This window comes from Candoia aspera, chromosome 3, assembly GCF_035149785.1.
Source record: "Candoia aspera isolate rCanAsp1 chromosome 3, rCanAsp1.hap2, whole genome shotgun sequence".
Taxonomy (NCBI): domain Eukaryota; kingdom Metazoa; phylum Chordata; class Lepidosauria; order Squamata; family Boidae; genus Candoia; species Candoia aspera.
The window spans coordinates 203,378,837-203,402,920 of NC_086155.1; the positions used below are offsets into that span (position 1 = coordinate 203,378,837).

The window sequence follows — 24,084 nt, forward strand, 5'->3', positions numbered from 1 at the left end:
TCATTATAAGATCTCAATCTGCTCTGGACACCTGCCATTCAAATATTACATATTTTATTTTATTTATGTAAACAGCCACTTGCTGCCTTGCAGTTTATGATTCTGCATTCATATATTTGTTCAGCTGAAACTAATACCATTTTTCCAGATCTCAGTATAATGAAGGTAGAAATAGAAATTTTAAGATTCTCCTTGTTCCAGAATTTGTGTAAGTTCAAAAACATATTCAGAAATATCTCTCTCTCTCTCTCTCTCACACACACACACACACATCATAAATATGACTTTCTGTATTTATGAATGTTTTGTTCTTATTATCATCAGTTCCCCCTTTCTTGCAAGTAGAGGCTGGATTCATGCAGTCTATACATTTATTCCTCCACAGATACAATGGAAAAGCAACATGTAAATGGTAGGTTTGGTTGCGTAAATCTGATGATCAGGATGAAGGTGTATAAATATGTCAGAAAAGAATTATCCTTCCACTAAAAGTCAGTTACATAGTTTGGGAATCTCCTAGATTTGGTGCTTCTCAGGGTCACTCATAGTCAAGACAATTTTTACCAACTTTGGCTGATCTCCCAGCTGCAGATTCTTCTGGAAAAAGAAATGGTTATGCCCCAAGAACACACTTAATAATTTACTAGTTTATTACAAATGTTTCTAGGCTGCTGGTAAAAATATCCATCAAAGTTAGCTTTTTATTTTTTAAAAAAGATCAAAGCTAAATATTTCCAGAGATGGTGTATCTCAGAATACCAATTACTGGGGAACATGTTCATAGTGATCATAAAAGTTTTATTGCACTTTGTATGAACACCCAGTTGACTATATTGGGAAAGAATGGATTATATAAGCCTCGGACATGATCAACAATGGCAGTTCCTAGAATCTTAAAATCAATCAGAATGAGCAACAAATTACACAAGTCGCACATTCATGTACACATAGTTAAGTTAAATACAAAATTGTTATACTTATTCCCACATCCTCAAACCATTCTTTGATTTCATTCCACAGATGGGAAGATGGGAAGATGATGATGATGATGATGATGATAGATATGAATATGATCTTGCAAACCTTTTTCTTGAAACATTGAGGTGGCATGTCCTCTTGAACCATTGGGATGACCACCTCCTCACACTGTCTGAGCATGCAAATCCATAGAAGACAGCTCAGTTGGGATAGCCAGTTCAGACAGTACAACAGGCCTTTAAGTTAGCCATATCAGTGCCTTAAGCAGTGGTCCTATGAATAGTTTGCATCATCGTAAGATATGAGTTAGTTTACTACACATTCAATAGTTTCAATCTGGTTTAACTTACCTGTTGCCCAGCAGGTCCAATTGGACCCAGTTTTCCTGGAACACCCCGTTCTCCCTACAGAAACAAAGGGGCAGGAAAAGAAACACATATAAATGATCTCAGTTACATGTGATATTTTTTTCACTAGTAGTGAAACTGAATATCTTGAACTAAGAGATGTTATTTTAGCATTAGAAGAGGTTTTTCACCTTCTCCTGCACCATAACCTGAACATTTTGAAAGCTAGACAAGGGGAATTCCAGTACATAATGTAGAAACCGACACAGACATAGTAATAACAACTCACTCTGTTCATTTTCCTAAAGCTATCCATCTTAGTTGATTAATGTTCAATGTTTAAATCTGATATGCACATCTATCTAACTCTACAATTTATTTTTTTAAATGACCATACTGCCTGTATTTCAACTTTCTACTCATTTGGAATGTTTTATCTAAAAAAGAAAGAGCATAATAATCTGCTTACGGGTTCACCTCTTTCTCCATGATCACCTTTTTCACCTTTTGGCCCTTGTTCTCCCTTGAGTAAAATAGAAAACAAAATAATTGTATTTTGTTTAGATAAAGAGTGATAGAAGTGATAAATATAGCAACCTCCATTACAGCAGAATGATACAACCTCTGTCTGTCAAGAGATGGAAATCCATTAACAAGTCCTTTCATTTCAGTTGCTGAATTGACTTTTCTGTTCCCAAGCTGACACTCATATTAATTAAATGGCCACAGGCAGCTTTGCAGGAACATGGACTGATTCCATATTTTGTTAGGATAATTAAAAATAAAGGCTCTCTTGAGTCAGGCTTGACTTGCGGTGATTTCATGGACAGATTCTTGTCATTTTCTTGGCAACAGTATAGGACTGTCAATTTTGGGGATATAGAGCACAGCTGATAAAGTTCCACTAACTTCCCTAAATAAAGCATCATTAAATTCCCTGGAACTTCCAACTCTAACCTTCTATCCCCAGACAGTCTAGGACTACTTTGCAGATTTTTTTTCAAGGGAAAAATACAGTAAAATACAAAATCTATAGGGGGTGAACTTCAGCAAAGGATCGTTACCTTGTCGTGGTGCTGGAGCTTGAGCACCTCAATGATGCCATGAGCTAAACCGTGAAGGGCCACCCAAGACGGGAAGGTCATGACAGAGAGGTCAGACTAAATGCGATCCCTGGAGAAGGTAATGGCAACCCACCCCAGTATTCTTGCCGTGAAAACTAAATGGATCAGTACAACCAGAGATATGTCGGTATACCATCGGAAGATGAGACCCCCAGGTCGGAAGATGGTCAAAATGCTACTGGGGAGGAACAGAGGATGAGCTCAACTAGCCCCAGACGTGATGACGCAGCTAGCTCAAAGCCGAAAGGACGGCTAGCGGCCGACGGTGCTGGTGGTGAACGGCGAATCCGATGTTCTAAGGATCAACACACCATTGGAACCTGGAATGTAAGATCTATGAGCCAGGGCAAATTGGATGTGGTTCTTGGTGAGATGTCAAGATTAAAGATAGACATTTTGGGCGTCAGTGAACTGAAACGGACTGGAATGGGCCACTTCACATCAAATGACCACCAGATCTACTACTGTGGACAAGAGGACCACAGAAGAAATGGAGTAGCCTTCATAATTAATAGTCAAGTGGCTAAAGCAGTGCTTGGATACAACCCCAAAAACGACAGAATGATCTCAATTCGAATTTAGGGCAAGCCATCTAACATCACAGTGATCCAAATATACACCCCAACCACAATTGCTGAAGAAGCTGAAGTAGAGCAGTTCTATGAGGATCTGCAGCACCTACTGGACAACACGCCTAAAAGAGATGTTATTTTCATCACAGGAGACTGGAATGCTAAGTCAAATGACACCTCGAATTACAGGTAAGTATGGCCTGGGATAACAAAATGAAGCAGGACATAGGCTGATAGAATTTTGCCAAGACAATTCACTCTGCATAACAAACACGCTCTTCCAACAACCTAAGAGACGGCTTTATACATGGACTTAACCAGATGGACAACACCGAAATCAGATTGACTACATCCTTTGCAGACAAAGGTGGCGGACATCTGTACAGTCGGTAAAAACAAGGCCTCGAGCTGACTGTAGTTCAGATCACGAACTTCTTCTTGCACAATTTAGGATCAGACTAAAGAGATTAGGGAAGACCCACAGATCAGCTAGATATGAGCTCACTAATATTCCTAAGGAATATGCAGTGGAGGTGAAGAATCGATTTAAGGGACTGGACTTAGTAGATAGGGTCCCGGAAGAACTCTGGACAGAAGTTGGCAGCATTGTTCAGGAGGCGGCAACAAAATACATCCCAAAGAAAGAGAAAACCAAGAAGGCAAAATGGCTGTCTGCTGAGACACTAGAAGTAGCCCAAGAAAGAAGGAAAGCAAAAGGCAACAGTGATAGGGGGAGATATGCCCAATTAAATGCAAAATTCCAGAGGTTAGCCAGAAGAGATCAGGAATTATTTTTAAACAAGCAATGCGCGGAAGTGGAAGAAGACAATAGAATAGGAAGGACAAGAGACCTCTTCCAGAAAATTAGAAACATTGGAGGTAAATTCCAGGCAAAAATGGGTATGATCAAAAACAAGGATGGCAAGGACCTAACAGAAGAAGAAGAGATCAAGAAAAGGTGGCAAGAATATACGGAAGACCTGTATAGGAAGGATATACAACATTGGGGATAGCTTTGACGGTGTGGTCAGTGAGCTAGAGCCAGACATCCTGAAGAGTGAGGTTGAATGGGCCTTAAGAAGCATTGCTAATAACAAGGCAGCAGGAGATGACAGCATCCCAGCTGGACTGTTCAAAATCTTGCAAGATGATGCTGTCAAGGTAATGCATGCTATATGCCAGCAAATTTGGAAAACACAAGAATGGCCATCAGACTGGAAAAAATCAACTTATATCCCCATACCAAAAAAGGGAAACACTAAAGAATGTTCAAACTATCGAACAGTGGCACTCATTTCACATGCCAGTAAGGTAATGCTCAAGATCCTGCAAGGTAGACTTCAGCAGTTCATGGAGCGAGAATTGCCAGATGTACAAGCTGGGTTTAGAAAAGGCAGAGGAACTAGGGACCAAATTGCCAATATCCGCTGGATAATGGAAAAAGCCAGGGAGTTTCAGAAAAACATATATTTCTGTTTTATTGACTATTCTAAAGCCTTTGACTGTGTGGACCATAACAAATTGTGGCAAGTTCTTAGTGGGGGGATACCAAGTCACCTTGTCTGCCTCCTGAAGAATCTGTATAACGACCAAGTAGCAACAGTAAGAACAGACCACGGAACAACGGACTGGTTTAAGATTGAGAAAGGAGTACGGCAGGGCTGTATACTCTCACCCTACCTATTCAACTTGTATGCAGAACACATCATGCGACAAGCTGGGCTTGAGGATCCAAGGCTGGAGGTAAAATTGCTGGAAGAAACATTAACAATCTCAGATATGCAGATGATACCACTTTGATGGCTGAAAGCGAAGAGGAACTGAGGAGCCTTATGATGAAGGTGAAAGAAGAATGTGCAAAAGCTGGTTTGCAGCTAAGCCTCAAAAAAACCAAGATTATGGCAACCAGCTTGATTGATAACTGGCAAATAGAGGGAGAAAATGTAGAAGCAGTGAAAGACTTTGTATTACTAGGTGCGAAGATTACTGCAGATGCTGACTGCAGTCAGGAAATCAGAAGACGCTTAATCCTTGGGAGAAGAGCAATGACAAATCTCGATAAAATAGTTAAGAGCAGAGACATCACACTGACAACAAAGGTCCGCATCATTAAAGCAATGGTGTTCCCTGTAGTAACATATGGCTGCGAGAGCTGGACCATAAGGAAGGCTGAGCGAAGGAAGATTGATGCTTTTGAAATGTGCTGTTGGAGGAAAATTCTGAGAGTGCCTTGGACTGCCAGAAGATCAAACCAGTCCATCCTCCAGGAAATAAAGCCAGACTGCTCACTTGAGGGAATGGTATTAAAGGCAAAACTGAAATACTTTGGCCACATAATGAGAAGACAGGACACCCTGGAAAAGATGCTGATGCTAGGGAGAGTGGAGGGCAAAAAGAAGAAGGGCCGACCAAGGGCAAGGTGGATGGATGATATTCTAGAGGTGACGGACTCATCCCTGGGGGAGCTGGGGGTGTTGACAACCGACAGGAAGCTCTGGCGTGGGCTGGTCCATGAAGTCACGAAGAGTCGGAAGCGACTAAATGAATAAACAACAATAGGGGGTGTAATGCTCTAGAAGAAATCTGCCCCCAGAAAGAGGACAGATAAACAGAGAACACTTATTCTATTGTTCTTAAAGGTTTTACCAAACCTAAATATCTATGTTAAGTAGCCATGCCTGCATCATTCTTTTATGAAGAACATCTGCTGTCATCTACTGGTCTAGAGGAACATGACAGGGAAATGTGAGCTGCTTAAATTAATGTACTATTTGAACCACCTTTACTAACAGTTTTTCTGATTGCTCATTTGGGAAAATATTAATAACACCACTGCAAGCTTGTAGTCCCTTCTTTAATCATACCGTTGCCTAAAGGGCAATGTTGTGTAATAATTAGATTAAGAAGAAGGATGATACTGAGTAAGGAAAAAGGAAAACTCTTATTGTTTTTGAAACTAAGGCAGACAGTTAATCTAGGGAAGGTAGCCTGATATTCTCTCCCTTCACCCTTTTTTCCTTGCACGTTTTGAAATATTTTAAGATATATTGAAAGGAAGGTTGGAAAAGGTATTGATCTTCCACCTGTTAAAACAGAGGGATCAAGAAATAACTGGAGTTGCTCACCCACGCAAAGTTTCCCTCCATATATTGTACAGAATGGTCTGTCAACAGAATTTAACCCTTCTTTCAGCTCAGTCTGCTTTCAACAGTTGACTTAAAATTACAGAGGGAAAGTCTTACTCAGAAGGAAGCTAAGCCCAAGATTTCTGTGCAGTGCTACCATGGGCCATAGGAAATCTTGTTCCCAGAGGCCAACTGATGGAGCTAAGCTAGAGATGAAATCTGGAGATTTTATTCTGAGGTCCAGGTTAGGTGGACATCTATACCAGGTCTGGCCATTCCAGAGGCTTCATTTTATCCAGCTGCAGGGCTGATGTTGCAAGATCCCAGATTCCCATGAGTGCTTGGCTCTCACAGATACTTACTGCAGCCTCCTTCCTGTTGCAAGAAGGAACCCCATGATCTTCACCAGCAGCTGCCATTTACATGTATCTTTTTAAAAGGTGCATGGGATACGAAACCATTATTTAACATTTAATAGTTTGCCCATGTAAGCATGTTAAATATAAGCATAACCAGGAAGACATCAAAGAAATAAAAATTACTTACAGGAATACTAGGCCGTGGTGTAAATAGGGCAGCCTAGAATGAAAACAATGGAAATAACAAGAGATTTCAGTATCAATTTTGTAAATTAATAATAATAACAGCAACAACAACCTAATAGCATTATGGTGATAAATACACAGTGATACTCCTTTTTTATTTTTACTTTGTCCAGAAACATAACATACCCCAAAGGCAATGGGAAAATCATATTATGAATGCACTGAGTATGGCTCTCCAGATGTGCTGAATCACAATACTCAGCATGACTTACTATTGATGGGCAATATGAGTTGTGGCTCAGCACCTTCATGAGATCTACACATTGTGCAATTTTACTTCACAAAATTGTGCAACATGAAGCCAAAGTTTTGTAGGAGTATAACCCTAAGAGGGCTTTGGAGAACTTCCAACTGACTTATGTCCGTTATGATTGTTTCCTTCCATGAGAAGAAACTCACATATTTCCTCTTCAAGCAGCTTTACATAATGCTTTTTCTGTACATGCCTGCAGGTCACTGCTCTACACAAACCAAATAATGCAGTTGACTGACTGAAACTCATCTTCACCTTAAAGGCCAGAAGAAACATTGATTTTCAGAAACATTGTTATCACTTTTCCACCCAATGTCCTCATTCCTTCATAATCCCTGCAGTTTCTCTTAAGGTAAAGACACTTCAAGTCAAGCGTATATGTGCATACACATACAAATACACACTTCCCAGCATTGTCTATAGTGATGGGATTTTCCCATCCAAGAAATAATGGGATCTAACCCTGCTGAGCTTATTGAAATCAACCAAGGCTAACTAGGCATCCTTATAGCTTTTTAAATGCAGTTCTACTTACTTACTTACTTACTTACTTACTTACTTACTTACTTATCAAATTTTATTACCGCCCATCTCCCCCCCAAGCGGAGGGACTCTGGGCAGTTTACAAAAACAGAATTAAAATTCAGTATCAATATAACTACCATAATAAATATACAATAAGAATAAAGTATAATAAAATATAATAAAATATAATAGAAACCAGATGGCTAAAAATTGTGTTTCAGTCTGTGAGTAAAAACTACTTACTTTTCCAGGTAAACCTGGGGGACCAGGAAGACCAATTTCACCCTAGGAAGGAAGGAAGGAAGGAAGGGAGGGAGGAGAATTAAACAAGTAATGGAGCCCCAGCTCCATATCCAACCTTATTAAATGTAAACTATGGTAGACAAACTCATCTTTCAATGACAAGGGGATCTGCCATAAATGTAATAAATATTCATCACATATTTATACTGCCACATTCCATAAGCATTCATGATGGTATACAGTTAAAATAGACATGATAAAAGTAGTGTTTTCGGCAATTGTAGACAATGATTTCTCCTTAAATAGGAAGTTTTAATCAGGCCAATCCTGGGAAAAAATAAGGTTCCTTTCTGCCAATATCATGACCTCGCAATCAGTTTGTTACTCCTTTCATGCACTCTCTAATTATTAAAAAAAATGCCTAATGTAACGACTAATCACAAGTTGATTGATCACTACTTTTTATGGCTACATTTCTTATATTTCTCCCAAGGATATTATATTTCTTATGTTTCTCCCAAGGATATTCCCACAGACCATTATAATAGCTCAAGGATGCCCAGGAAAGCCTACATGGGGGAGTAAAAAAAATCAAGATGGCAGTCACAACTGTACAATCAGAGCCTTGACCATATTTTCCATGTGTTTACCATCTTGATTTTTGACTTCCTGTCTTGTGGGCACCCCTGCCTTGCTGAATCACGTTCAGCCCTGTTTCTACAAGGTAGTCTCTGCCATGGATCATAAAAAATGCTCTCAAGTTCTGAAGGCAGGCAAGCCACTGACTGAAGCCACAACAAGGCCTTTCACTAATATTATTATTATTAGAAGGAAAAGAGATCTGGCTCCCTTGTCCATACCACTCAATATTTCTTCAGTTTCTCCCATTCCCTGATTGTTATTACTATTTCCACTTCAAGGATGTATGATTTCCAGAGAGCAATATGTTTGGCTTAGCTGGACACTTTATCAAATTGCTTTCCTTGATTGTCTCCTTCCAAGGTCTGTTGCATGGCCTCCTTGTTTTGGATTTTTCCTTCTTTCTTCAAAATTAAGATGTAGCTGAAATAATCCAGGGATCTCTCTTCACAAGGGCATGTTTTATTTTATATACACAGAGATCTGCATACACAATATGCAGATGTCCATTCATACTCTGTGTGTGTGTGTGTGTGTGCAGGTATTCATTCTTACTGTAGATGTTTGTATTACATTTTGGTTTGTTGAAAGCCACTTGGAATTGGAATAACCTGGCAGCATACAAGTTTAATTAATAAATAATGCATTACTAAATAATTATAATAATCTCTTCAGGATCTAATGGCTTGGCTACCACCGCCAAAACTTTTGCCTCATTTGGACATTCTTCTGCTTTTCCTCTTCTCTTCTATTTCTTTATACAGTATGTTCCTGAGATAATAAATCTAGATGGAACATGGGGAAAATACAGAATGCCTGCCATGTTGTTAATATTTAAGCCAGAAGTTGAATTACCTTTTATTAAATAATGCCGAATGGGTTGTAAGCATATTCCCTTAATATTATAATGTATCTATAGGCTTATATGTGCATAGAAACCATGGAATTACTTCAATTATCAGGAAACTTACCTTGTCTCCTCTCTCACCTTTGAAGCCAGTGAGCCCAGCTCTTCCTTTCTCACCCTGTAAACACAAATAAGAGCGTGTAGGATGATCCTGGGTGGCAAAAATAGATCCAAAATATTTTCTGCTGTAATTTCTGTTTTCAACAGGAGCCTATTGCACAAGTCCTTTCGAGGAGAAAAAGGACCGAGGTTTAACAGGGAGAAGCTGTACCAACTTCTAAAACAGATTCAAAATCTCATTAAAAAACACAACTTCCTTTCCTTGCGGGAAGGAGACAATGATTTTGCTGGGCTGGAATTCCTGGACTTTGAAATGGGAACGGAAGCTGATTAATCAGGAGAGGAAAACCTTTGCACCCTTACGGACCACACATTTTATATTACAACTAAGGGGCACAAATGTCAGATGGTGATGCTGTAGAAGTGATCAGGGTTTGAATTTCTGGACTTTTGTTGAGGTTTGGATGGGGTCAGGAGTTTGATGGTAGAAGAAGTCTTGCATGGCTCAGTTCCTCAGTGGTTTGGTATGACAATACAGTCTGCCAGAAAGAGGTCTAAAGGTTGTACAAGGGTCTCCATTTCCCATCCATGAAGTAAATGGTACTGTGGTACTCAGAAGCTCTGTGATTCTCAGACCTTCTCAAGATATCAAGATGGACTTAACAAGGCCTTAGAATAATACCATTGCCCCAAGACAAAAAATTAATTATCCCCAGGCAGTAATGAAAAACAAAGTAAGAAGCATTTGCCCCATAATTAGTTATTTCCCAATACACTTTTGCATTTTTTTTAAATTATTGCATCTATGGATACCCTCATTTATTTATTTCATTGGCTTCTATGCCACTCCAATCATCAATAGACTGTGAGCAGCTTACAATCCTACCATACAAGAAACAGGTTAAAACAGGAAAAAAAAATCACCAAACAAGAAATAATATTACATAATAAAATATCCCTATGCTAAGGAATCATAAAATCCACATAACTGTATATTCCTACAGAAGAGGAATCCTTCTCAAATTACCTCCCTTATAAAGGCAAGCTGAATTAACAGGATTTTCACAGCCTTCTTAAATTTCAATTACGTTGGGGCATGTAAAATCTCTGGGAGAATAATGTTCCAGCAATGAAAAATACTGTTCCAGCAATCTGTAGATGATATTCTTTAAGAAAGGCACTGAGAAGGTGCCCAATCTTCCTGATCAAGCTGGGTGGGCAGCAAGGCCCAATAAAAGTCCTGTAGATCCCTAAAGTCTGAGCCATGAAAGATTTAAAGATGTCAACCACCACCTTAAACCAGCACCTCATGCCATATGTTATTACTCTCAAACCATAGGGGTAAAGACAGGACATTTAAAAAGCAGTAAATTACAGTAAAACAGAGTTTAGTGAGAGAAAGATCACTGCATACTTCTTTGTGGGAAAGCCCAGAGGGTTGGCACATACCAACTGTTCTTCAAGTGGAAGTCTCCATTCTTTTACGAATCAAACAAAAGTGGGTAAACATCCTGAATTGCATACCTGATTTCCTTTTTCTCCTCTTAGACCGGGCAAACCAGGTGAGCCTGGAAGACCAGCTTCACCCTAAAGCAAGACAAAAGAGAATATAATATACTTAAAGTTGTAGAAGATTCAACTGCAGGGAAATTTCAGTTTGATTAACCCACTTAATCGAACCAATCAACGGAATTACTCAATGGATTTGATGCAAGAAATCAAATTGGGTACCACTGAATTGATTCACTGATTTGGTGGACTTGTGTGTGTGCTCACACATCATATATATATAACTCAAATCAAAGTGGTTCTGGAATGATTTGCACATCCTACTGGGTCGCTTCTGCCAAGCTTTCATTTTTAGCAGCCAATATAGGTCACAAAAATATTTTATTATTGAGTCCCTACACATGTATCCTCTTAATCTTTCCAGTTAAGATTGCTGCCAATGCTTCTATAGATTATGTACTGTTGGCTGGTGAATGTTGTGAGAAGGACTCTTGCTTCAATGGAATGACCACCCAGAAACAGTGGCACAGTGAGGAGTAGGGGTTACAGTGTTGAATTAATATGAAGAAGATCCAGGTCAATTCTACCTTGCTCCCCCAAAATTCCCTGGGTAACCTTGAGCCAGTCAGTCCCTCTCAGTCCATCCTATCCCACAGAATTGTTGTTGTGGCTATGAAATGAAGGGAGATCTCCATTTGAGCTCTGAGCTCTCAGAAGAAAAGTGGGTTATAAATCTAACAAATAAAAAATAATAATAATAAATAGCCTTACAGACTTAGACTACTTTGGCACAGACAGTACTTACCCTCTCACCCACTATGCCAGGGGGCCCAGGGGGGCCTGATTCACCCTGAAAAATAGCAAAATAGCAAGTTTCCTCAAGGCTTAAAAGGAGACATTTTCCCTCTTGTTTTCTAAACTTTTATATATCTATATCTAAAGCTAAAGTATGAATAAGAAAGCAGAATTACTTTTAGTTTCTTTTTTCCTCTGGTAAAGGAAGAATCTATTGTAGACATTTGAATCTCTTCCAAACAGAGATTCATGAGGGATGCCAGATATGTATTTATTAAACACATAGGGATGAATCATATTAATTATAGTTCATTGAATGTAATTGATAGTTATTTAAATGGAAAGATGTTATGTTGACTTGTTATTCTGACCTTGCCCATGTCTTTATCCTGGCTTTACCCAATACTTAGTTACATGACAGCAGCTAGCTGAACTCACAAAGCTAAGTTGTATCAAACCTAGTTAATACTTGGAAAAGAGTCTACAAGGAAATAAGGGGACTGCAGGCTAGACTGGGAAGAAACAATGGCAAATCATTTCCATGTTGTTGCTAAAAAAAATTATCTGCAATTTAAAATTCCTCCCATCAATCAGTCTACACAGAGAATGTGTATGCTATTGACCATTCTTCAACTGACTTTCTACTTTATTTTTTTTCAAGCAGAAGTTTTGCACATTTGCATACAAGTTTGCAAGCATTTCTTAGAAAATGACTTTCCTGCTGTTAAACATGTGGGATCTGAAAAGTTTGCATAAGCATCAAATTATCTTATGTTAGTCTGTGACCTTCATGAACCATTCTTTCATCTAATTATCATGAAGGCACTCTAAACTGCAAAATATTTCAAGAAAACCTCCTTTCTGCAAGATTTGAACCGTGACTGAATCATAGAAACAGTGAACTAATGAGAAGGAATTATCTTGTCAATATAAACTGTAGCATAGCATAATTTTCTTTCAATGTAAATTTGCCTTCAAACAATTGATCACTGCAAATTTTGGAATGTGTTTCTTTTGCTTCTGTTGTTCAAAACAATTTGTTGAAATTATTCCTGCCTTTCAATTGATGCTGCTATACTTTACACCCAAAATTGTTAATTAGAAATAAATTAGAAATAAATTTAAAGCTATTAATTTAACAGCTATATGGAGATTTACCTAACAACCCTCTCCTGCCCTTTCCGACTTCTGAGCAATGAAGGATGAAAGAAGATATGGGGACACACGGAAGAAAGGAGGGTGCCATATTAATGGAATTGGATTTTGCAAATTGCAGTATGTATTGATGTTATCCACATATTCTGCCCTAAAGCATAGATCATAATTTAGTTAATCCATGTACCTGCTATTCAAAAAGTAATTCTGTATTTCCTTTGGTTAATAATTCCCTCAATAAGTACTTTCAATCTCTTCACCTACAAAAGTTTTCATAATGATTCCATCTTATTTTTAGACTATAGAATCAGAGCATGAGAAGTTACTTTCCATGGTAATGAATGAAAGGTTCTTGAATTCTTTTTGGGAATTTTATTATACATGGTGGCAAGAAGTTCCACATACCATATCTGCAACATTTTTGAAGAGGGGTAAACACAGGTAGAGCTAGCTGAGAATAACCTTTGCCCATTTTCCATTTTGATTGATTATATGCCATCAAGTCAGAGTAAATTCTTAGCAATTACATGGATAGACCTACAATATTTCCAATATCTTATTTTCTTTTTTTTTTAATTTAATTTTTGAATTTTGAATTTTCTTTTTTACCTTGGAGCCAGGTTTACCATCTTCTCCCCTTTCTCCTTGTTCTCCCTGTTAAAAAAACACAGAAGAAAATTAGCCATAAAGACAACGACAGGAAATACAGTTGTTAAATAAGGACAGAATTAGATGCTTCAAAGAATGCTTGGGGTTCCCCTAAGAACAGAAGAGAGCCTATTTTGTCTACAGTTTTACTGAAAACTGCTTTCTCACAATTTCTATCAGTTCTAGTTCTTCCTTCTTAAGTAAAAGAAATATAAATTTTGATTTATGTAAATTCAGGTAGGGAAAGAGGTGCAAGAATGGTGGCTGACATGTTTTATGCATGCAAATATGGAGGCTGCCATGTTTGTGCAAGGAAATGGTGCATAATCCAATCTGTGCAAACAATCAACTAACACAAGGGTTTTTGGAATGCTTCTATATTTTATATCCCGCATGGTATCTTCCAGATATTTGAAACAGCTATTATGGCTTCCTGGGAACTTTTTTTTTTTTTTCCCCCTTTTCTAATATACTTATTTTGGAACTAATAAACCATGATGTTTCAACCACTAGCCACTGAATTTAGCCAGAAATTTATCATGCATCTTAGGACTGAGTAAAGAAGCAAAGATCTTAATGATTGTTTGAAATTATCAGGCTATGGAATGGTTAACTTAAATCTTTCCGGGAATGAGATCAGCATAGATGTGCCACTAAGCTTACTTACTTTTGAGCCAGGAAGACCAGGTAAACCATCTTGACCAGATTTTCCTGGTAAACCCTAAAAAATAGAAAGAAAAGAAAAACAAGCCACATGCATTTATTCCTGGGTTCAGATATGTCTTTACAGAGGGTAGCTCAATCTTCACCATTAGAAGACATGAGGTATCACAAAGCTTCAGTTGTTATATGATTTTAAAATGCATTAGGTGCATGAGAATAGTTTTGTTAATTGACACATTTTTGTAAATGTGAAAGCACCCTTTTTTAGTGAATCAAACTGATGATTTGAACAAAATCAAGCTGTTGAGCCAGACTGACAATTTGAATCAATCTGGGATAATTTACTGGTTTCTACCAAAGCATCACCACCACAGCATTCAAACCCAACAGCTGCACTGAAGCTAAAGAAGCCAGTTATTCAGATGATTTAATTACACAGAGATCCACATCTTCATGATCAAGGATTGTCCCATGTTCTTCAAAGCATCAAAGAAACTAGCATGAGGTCCCATACTTTGATAACAGCAATGCATATTACAGATTTTGCCTTGTAAATAGATGATAAGGTAAAGGTTATCCGAAAATAACTGAAGGTCAGATGTCATCTACCACCTCTTTCTAAACAGTCAAAACAGGGTTGCGACATACCCCAAACCTGATTCTGCAGTATTATGCTCTGTTTAACTTGGAACAAGTAGCTGATGTGCTGGGGAGATTAAATCCTATTGCCTGGGATTTTTTTTTCTTTAAAAAAAACCAAAAAACTTTCCTAGCTGAAGATTTTGACTGCATAAGAGCTGAGAAGCGGGTGGAGATTTTGAGAATTTTGATGGGATCGACTCAACAGTTGATTTACCATCAGTCAAGATAGAATAGCTCCAGAGTTCTTTGATAAGCAAAAAAGAAGGGAGGGAGGGGGGAGGGAAGAGAGAAGGGAGATGAACATAAACAGGAAGGGTCTGCTTTAGTATCCAAGGAGGGCATGTGGAGACGGAGAAGGGAGGGTGAAGGAATCCGCATGTGCAAATATCTGGCAAAATAAAGGAAAGGCACCAGAAGAGTGAAAGGGAGACAATTCCTAAAAGGAGAAAGCGGGCACAGTAGAACAGTCTATACAACATCCAGCCAGCAAAGCTTGCCTTCCTTGAATGGATGGGAAGGGCAAGAATCAGGGGAGCAACCACCCAGGTCCTGTAGTGCAGACCCAGCACCAGCCTGACCCCACGGCCAGCCTGCTGAAGTTCAGGCTACACTTTCTGATTGGGCTTAAGAAACTGTATGAGAGACAAGCCATTTAGGCTGCAGCACAGAATTCCTTCGGGATTAAAAAGAATGGGTCCTAAACTTTATCTGGGTGACAACCCTAGAAGGGTTTTTCTCAGGGCACAACATACTCAGCTCCCTCTTTGTAAATCTTGCTTCCAATCCTGAAGATGCACACTGCCCTTCTTGGCGTCTTTTCCAGTGTCTCTGAAACTCTTTTTTTAATGTGATGGACAAAATATCCAAAGGGTGGAACTGACCAACACAGCGTACAGTGAAACTCTCACTTCCCATGATCTGGAATTTACACTTTTATTGATATAATCTAAAGAAGTATTCGCCTTTTTAGCAGCAAGGCATACAGGTAGCCCTTGCTTAATGACCACAATTGGAACCAGAATCTCAGCTGCTAAGCAAAGCGGTCATTAAGTGAATCTGACTTGATTCCACCTTTTTGTGGCAGTCATTAAGTGAATCATCATGGGCATTAAGCAAACCATGAGGTCGTTAGGTGAATCATGCATTCCCCATTGATTTTGTTTCCTAGAAGCCGGCCGAGAAGGTCGAAAATGGCAATCATATGACCACAGGACACTGCAATGGTCATAACTGCAAACCAGTTGCCAAGTGCCGAAACCATGATTATCTGACCGTGGGGATCATGTGACAGTCATTAATGTAAAGGACCAGTTGTAAGTCAGTTTTTCAGCACTGTCATAAGTCTGAACCATCAGTAAACGAATGGTTGTTAAGTGAGGACTACCTGTGTTGCTGAATCATAATCATCTACGAATCCCTTACAATTTCAAGTTGCTTTTCACATGTGGTGTTTCCATGCCAGTTAATCTCCCATCCTATCCTTTGGCTCTGTTGTCTTTTCCTTAAATGAAGACCTTTTCATGCATCTTTATTAAATTTTGTTCTCTTATTTTCAATCCATCTCTCCATCCAGACATTTGTTTTCATCTTCCAGTGTATTAGCTTTGCACATTTGTAATACTTATCATTCATTTCCAAGATTTATATTGCCCACATGATGGACTATTTTGTTAGTATATGTTGAAACAAACCGTTGAAAGTAAACCCTGGATATAATATTAATGACAAGAAGACACAATAAATAAATGGTGTAAGAAATAAGCCAGCCACAAGAGGAACAGAGCTATCAAGGAATCTGACTGTTGATCAGGAATTATGGCTGTATCAATGTGGCGGGTAGCCAAAAGAATCATACTGAGAAATTGGAAATGTGGTATTATTTCAGATATCAGGGAATGCTTGTTGGAAATGTGTGATCTATCTGTTTTGGAAAAGGCAGTATTTTCTACTGATCAAAGAATGAGGCAACATGAGTTATATGGCAGAGAATCTGTGACATTTTACAATATTATACTGCTTATTTTACAATAATATTGTATTATTCATTTTATAGTAGAAAATTCATTAGTAAGTCGGTGACTATTGATAAATATAAAATGTAAGGTAGATTTTTTTTTCTCTCTTCTTCTTTTTCTTCTTTCCTTTCTTTCTTAGTTTGTATCTGCACTTGATTTGGGGCGGTCTCTTTTCTAATTTTTTTTTAAAATTTTAATTTATTTTATTAGATTGAAGATTGTTTCATTAATTGTAATAATTTATTTTAAAAAAATGAAAATAACTGTCAATTGACATGGCAAATGATTTTGAAGCCTTCCATCTTCCCATCAATCAACAGAAAAACAATTTGAGAAGCACATAGCTATTCTGAAGTATGAGAATCTATGCCTTAAGGCCAACGTTGGAAAAGGTGGGAAGAGATTCTTTCTCTGAGGTCTGCCAGTGTAGCGTTAGAAATTTATCTCATGTTTGGAGAAGAGGAACCAAGGCTGTAGTCCTAAGAATGTATATGAGGGAATAAACCTCACAGCGCTCAGCAGATTTGATATCTGAGTAACTGTGGTTATGACCATATTTTAAAGGAGTTCAAGAGAGCAGTCTCAGCAATGGCCACAAGATGTCAGCAATGACAAAGGAAAGTATCTCAAAGTTCATTGAAAACTTGGAGTACATTGAAAATAGTTATTGAATATAGGCAAAAACTATGGAAAACTATGATCAACTTTACATACACGTTGCTAAATCTTGCTTTATTAAATAAGCCACAAAGGCTTCATTTTTATTATACTAAGCCAGTGTTTCCCAACGTTGTCAACTTTAAGATGGGTAGACCTCAAAATTCTTAACAATGGCCATGCTGGCAGGGGAATTCTGGGAGCTGAAGTCCACATATCTCAAAGTTGCCAAGGTTGAGAAACACGACTCCAAGCCATAAGCATGGCTTCTAGACTTGGTGCATTCAACCATAGTCTTCATCATCCAGGTGATGGTAAAACAGAAGCCTTTTCAAGATTAAGTATTTGGAAATTATTGGGCATTTGAAAAAGTCAGTGCAAAAAGTCTGTGGACTTCCACAGTATTTCTGTGGAAGAAACCCCACCCATCTTGTCTGACGTCAGATGTGAAAACCAAGCTTTTAAGTTTGAATGCCTGCAAAGATTTGTTTGTTTGGTGGTTTGATTGATTTTGCCCCCCTTCTTTCCAAGATGAAATAAGAAAATCTATCAAGGCAGTCTTAGGATCAAGGGACAAATGTTAAAAGAATTTTTATTTCCCTGCACTCATTCCATGCTAACTTCGCTACTGCTGTTCCTTCTGTTCTATTTCACCCCTTAAACACACCTGAATCTACATTTACAAGTTAAATTCCTTGCAGAATTTAGATTTAGATGTAGATATGTTTCTTCGCAATGTTCAGGTACCATGCATATTGAGTGTGTTAATTAGATTAAATAAAAAATGTACAAGGATGAAAAGAGTTGTCCATTTTACAGGAAAGCCCTGGAATCTTGGAAGCTGTGGGTGGAACCAGGTACTGTCATCTCTAATCCTGTTTAAGTAGCAGGCTAAAATCTTCACTGATACGCAATGCATATGATATATGATTCTTAGAATATGTCACTTTCACTGTAGATCCATAGGAAAGGCCTAGAAGCACAGGAGCTATCTAAATGGGGTGATGCTAGCAAATGATAATGTGACTAACCCATAGTCTTTATCCTAGATTGTTACTCTTTTTTAATTATCTTAATACCTTTGAAAAACAACAAAATTTTAATAGCAAAATAAATCCTGACCTAGAAAGAAGTTGTTTGCTTGTTTTACCTTTATATTCACCCAAATGCACACATATTCAGGCAGTGAAGATTCTATTACATGAACTCACCGGTGGCCCACGTTCACCATTTCTGCCAACTTCTCCAGGTTGACCCTAGAACAGAACAGAACAGATGATCAGATTCAGATTTCCGTAGTGTTATCTGCCACCCCTTCCCACCAGCCAAGTATACGACAAGAGCTACTATGGGATTATTGCTGTTTTTGTTTTGTTTTGTTTTTGAGGTTCCTTTGAGTCAGTTTTTATCTCCTGGCAACTACTTGGACAAGCCCCTGCAGTTTTCTTGGTAAGATTTCAGAAGTGGTTTGCCATTGCCTCCTTCCTAGGGCTGAGAGTGAGGGACTGGCCCAAGGTTACCCAGCTGGCTTTGCACCTAAGGTGGGACCAGAACTCACGGTCTCCCAGGTTCTAGACTGGTGCCTTAACCACTACACCAAATGGGCTCTCATTATAGTATAGTGCTTATTTTTAGATTATTTACTAGAGTCAATAACGAATTAGGCTTGCATTCTCCTCTTTTCAGCCCTGTCTTCTTTTGCCTCATAAATATAAGAAGAATGTTGTTTTTATGCAGGAAAGTTCCTTTACCCAACTTCTTTTCTGGGTCCTGCATTGGCCATGAAGTTGAGATTGGCCAAGCAGACTGAACTCCCAGAGAGAAAGATCTTCTGGAATGGATCACCTCCAAACCTCAGATAAGGAGTGTTATCAAACGTTGCTAACTTTAATGTTTTTTATAAAAATATTGTTCCTTACTGGAGATCCAGCAAGCCCAGGAGAACCATCAATTCCAGGTGGCCCTGGGGGACCCTGCAGAGAAATGTAGAAGACAATTACATAAAATCCATCAGTAGATTTTTCTCACCAGCATTGTTTCTAACTTTCAGTTTTTGCAGAGATGAATAACAGTTCCTTTATCTGCTACAAGTAAGGTTTCTCTTCTCTGTGTACAAGTGAGACGACTTCAACAAATACTACTTTTCCTGTCACTAAAGTTTTATAGTACAGTTTACCCAGAAGACAGATGCAACTGATGGGAGAACTGAAAAGTGTAAATAGTGAAAATGAGCTTTTACTGATATAATCAATGTAAGCCTTTTTTTTTTCAGCCAGTGAATGGCACTTGAGTGACACCTGCCTTTTCAGAGGAAAGGTAAGTGATCTAAATGAAGTGAGTACCCAGTATTATTCTTCTGCGAATTGCTGAAGGTAAGAGTCCACTCTCTGTCCACAAGTACAAGAAATAAATATCAAACTGTTCATTTCACTTCTGGAAGAAAAATGTATAAAAATCTAACTGTTTCCAAGGATCCATGGTTGCTGTGAAAACAGATGAGTATGCCCTTATGTTTCTCATAGTGGTAGCGGATCTATGAAAAAAAGGTGAAAGGTCCCCTGTGCAAGCACCGAGTCATGCCTGACCCTTTGGGGGGATGCTGCTTTCGCGATGTTTTCTTGGCAGACTGTAGAGCGGGGTGGTTTGCCATTGCCTCCCCCAGTCGTCACCTTCCCCAGCAAGCTGGGTACTCCTTTTACTGACCTCGGAAGGATGGAAGGCTGAGTCAAGCTGGGACAGCTACCCGAGAATCCACCTTCCGCTGGGATCAAACTCAGGTCAGGGGGAGAGTTTTCAGTCGCAATACAGTCACCTACCAACAGCATGAGCTGTTAGCAAATCTATGCAAGAGCTGAATATGTCAGATCCAATAACAGAGAATATATGTGGCACAAGGTTGAACTGGTGGGGTCTTGGCATTCTCTGAACTTGGTTGTTTTCCTTAAGATGTTTCATTACCAGGTTAGGTAGCATCATCAGTGCAAGGAAGAGTGGGGTTTCCTGCCTGTTTATATATAGCAGCTTGCCTTGCCTGTCTTGGTTAGATTATGATTTCTTCCTTGATGGGTCCTGTATTAGGGTATTGTTTCTTCCTGTTTATTTGGTGCTGTTTCCTGCTCCTATGGATATGGGTTGCTAGGAAAAGTATGTTCTGGGCTGCATGTTCCCTTCCTTGTCCTTTGGTGATAACTTTTAAATAGTACTGTATATAAATGGCATTGATAAGATTTAACCAACAGTCAAGGAAGGAAACAACAGCCTAGAGCCGTTCGATCTTTAGCACAGATGCAACTTAACTCCTGAATCTGAGCGAGGGTCAGTTACAATGAAGTACTGTAAGTGGTATCTTCTATCATGTTTGTCCCTAAGTACATGCACATGTTCAGAGGAATAAACAAAGGAGAGAGAAAAGACATAAAATAGGAAAAACATGCAGAGCCTGGCTCCTGAAGTTCTTTCCAGCCTATTATAGTAGCAGCCATGTGCTTATGTCTATGTCTATACCAGTAAGCATACTGTAGGGGTAGCTGCATATGGTCTGCTCTGGAGCCCATAACCAAGGGGAGATGGGGGTGTGGTCTGGAACGGAATGGGACAATCATCCATATTCTGAGCTGCTGCTTGATTGTCCTACTGGGAAGCATTGTTTTTGTTTTGTTTTTCTGGATTTTTTTTCTCCATGATCCCTGGTCGGACTGACCATTTTCAAACTCAGTCTTTCTTTCATTGGACTCTCTCTCGACACCAATGGTGGGTGTATTCTGTTCCATTTTTGGACAATTATTGTTTGAGATGGACCAAGAGGCAGAGGCTTGACCCCTTTTACATAATTTATTTCCAGCAGTATGGAATGACTAGGGAGATAGGGAAGCAATTGAGAGAAAGTAACAGTTGCACAGAATTTATTTGTTTATTTTATTTATTTTCTATCCCGCCTTTGTTTTAATAAATAACTCACAGCAAGGAGCATTCCTAATACTCCTTCCTCCTCCTATTTTCCCCATAACAACAACCCTGTGAGGTGGGTTGGGCTGAGAGAGAGTGGCTGGCCCAAGGTCACCCAGCCGGCTTTCAGGCCTAAGGCGGGACTAGAACTCATAGTCTCCTGGTTTCTAGCCTGTTGCCTTAACCACTAAGGACTGTGAAATTTTGCCTTAAGCATTTCAAGGAGGGGGCAAAACAAGCAGAAATAACAATACAGGGAAATTGCCAATGGTCAACAAATAAATGAATAACCCCACTCTCCCCCCTGTAGGGGGGAAGATGTTTGAAATTGTTTCATATGCCCTGGAACAAAAAAGAAGCTGCTGGAGGAAGTATGTCTGTATGATAACTGTAACCAATTTTGTCTAATATGAAAATTTCAAAGGAATTTGGAGCCTACTTAAGCAAAGCTCAGCTAGGCAACGGCAACTGAGTCCACACTCAAAAAGCTAAGTCAAATCAAATCTGATGGATCTGGATGAGAGATGGCAAGGCAATCCAAACTGGGAAGTGAACTTAACATATCAGAAGAAATCAATAGCAAATTATTTATTTAGTGTTGACAGAAACAAAACCCTGTATGGATGTATCCATGAAGTCACCAGGAGTACATCTCAGTTTAAAGATTTCCCTTTTTACTCAAACAAAATATCAAAGATTCTTGACAAAAGAGTATTTCTGAAACTAGTGAAATGTTAGAAGGCGCTGGCCTCCCTTAAAACTTTAGAAAAACATTAATGAAGTTTGCTAGTCGAACTGTATGGACAGTCTCCATCCATTTTCCTAATTCTCACAGCCAGTCTGGGATTGAGACTAGATAGAACCTCAAATTACATCTCCAATGTACTGAAATGCAAGAATGTCTAGTTTAATAGGCACTTCTGAAGAACTGATGGGAAGCCCAAAAAAATTCAGGTATTGCTGAAGCTTTTAATTGAAAAACTGGTTCAAATTGGGAATTCAGTGCTTTTCTGATCAACTGAAAGGCAGCTCCAAGGACTCAGCGAACAACTAAAATATAATTATGCTTTAATATACTACATTGTGTTTTTTTTTAATGGCAGTCAGGTATTATAACATCTGGCAGGCCAAGGAGGGTTAGCAAAACTTTGAAAGTTCTCTCAATGAAAACCCTCCAGTTGAGCACCTTGGGTTCCTCTGCTGATAGCTCTATTAGTGTGGTATTTTGGATACCACAACCTATCCTGTTGAAGACCACTTGGCCAGGCCAGGCCCCTTTGAGGTTTTACTTTCTAAGTCACATTTTGTTGTTTATTCGTTCAGTCGCTTCCGACCCTTCATGACTTCATGGACCAGCCCACGCCAGTGCTTCCTGTTGGTCGTCAACACCCCCAGCTCCCCCAAGGATGAGGCCATCACCTCATTCTAAGTCACATAGGACTCCCCAAATACCTTCTCCCTAACTGGGTTCTACCATGAAGGAAGAAGCCTTAAAGCACAGAAAGATTGTGATCCCTGGAGGCTCTGGGGCCTTCAGAAAGGACTTTTCATCAGTAGAGGGCTAGGAGAAGATATATCCTGCAGTTGCCCATCCTTGAATTTTGAACTGCTTTTCATTTCAGATGTTCTGTTGAGGATGGAGAGACCAATGCCACCTATCAGCATTGCCCTTCTACTTCTGAAAATCCTTGTTTGGGGAGTAAACATCAATGAAAACATTGGGACCTTTCTTCCCAGGAAGACTGCAAATGATGACACTGGAAACAATAGATAAATGTATGATTAATATGGATTTGGAAACCAGTAAATATCTATTTCCCATTAAATCCCATGGTATGACATTGCATGATTGATGATTACATGCCATCAACACATTGTTGACTCTTAGTGCCAGATAGATAGATTTTCTCCATGATGATCTGTCCCTAACCTGATCCCTCAGCTCTTCCAAAGGTGAACTCATCACTCCTGTAACTGTGTCTATCCACCTTGCTGCTGGTCATCCTCTTCTTCTCTTTCCTTCTAGCTTTCCCAGCATCAGACTCTTCTCCATAGACCTGGGTCTTTGTATAATGTGTCCAAAGTAGAATAATTTGAACCTGGTCATTTGTGCTTCGAGTGACAACTCTGGGTTGATTTATTCAATTATCTGTTTGTTTGTTCATTTTCTTGGCTGTCCACAGTATTTTCAAGAGTCTTCTCCAACACCAAAGTTCAAAAGCATCAAGATTCTTCCTATCCTGCTTCTTCAAAGTCCAAAGTTTATTCCCATAGAGTGACATAGGGAATACCATGGCTTGCACAATTCTGATCTTTAAATGTCCATATACATGCTTTGGTTGTTGTTGTGATTACTGATTAGCATATAGCAATATTTCTCTTGTTCCCCAAATCCATTTGTGCTCTTCTTGTTTTGCATGAAGTATCTTTGAACTTACTCCCTAGCCACAGTCTTCTTTAGAAATATTGCTAGATATTTTTGGATGTTTTTCTCCTCCTGACCCACTCTCCAAAAGCAACCCAATTTATCAGAAGTTTTATAGCAATTAGGAAAGCATGGGGTGGTTAAAAGGGAAACTGAGCTAGGAAAAGGTCAGTCTATGCTTAACATGGGAGAAGAAAATGCCTTTGTTGGATTTGTTCTGTGCTGTTCATGTCAGATTTCTAGCGGCAGTGA

General features: G+C 39.0%; 1 protein-coding gene across 1 annotated transcript in view; it reads right to left on the reverse strand.

Moving 5' to 3' along the window:
* Positions 1–24,084, reverse strand: part of COL22A1 (collagen type XXII alpha 1 chain) — a 145,790-nt gene that overhangs the window by 47,389 nt on the left and 74,317 nt on the right. The window contains exons 24-34 of the mRNA XM_063299991.1: positions 19,382–19,435; positions 18,674–18,718; positions 14,153–14,206; positions 13,447–13,491; positions 11,693–11,737; positions 10,903–10,965; positions 9,383–9,436; positions 7,773–7,814; positions 6,693–6,725; positions 1,795–1,848; positions 1,329–1,382 (exon numbers count right to left, since the gene is read on the reverse strand). Coding sequence (XP_063156061.1) covers positions 1,329–1,382; positions 1,795–1,848; positions 6,693–6,725; positions 7,773–7,814; positions 9,383–9,436; positions 10,903–10,965; positions 11,693–11,737; positions 13,447–13,491; positions 14,153–14,206; positions 18,674–18,718; positions 19,382–19,435 — 543 coding nt within the window. The remainder of the gene's footprint in view (positions 1–1,328; positions 1,383–1,794; positions 1,849–6,692; positions 6,726–7,772; positions 7,815–9,382; positions 9,437–10,902; positions 10,966–11,692; positions 11,738–13,446; positions 13,492–14,152; positions 14,207–18,673; positions 18,719–19,381; positions 19,436–24,084) is intronic.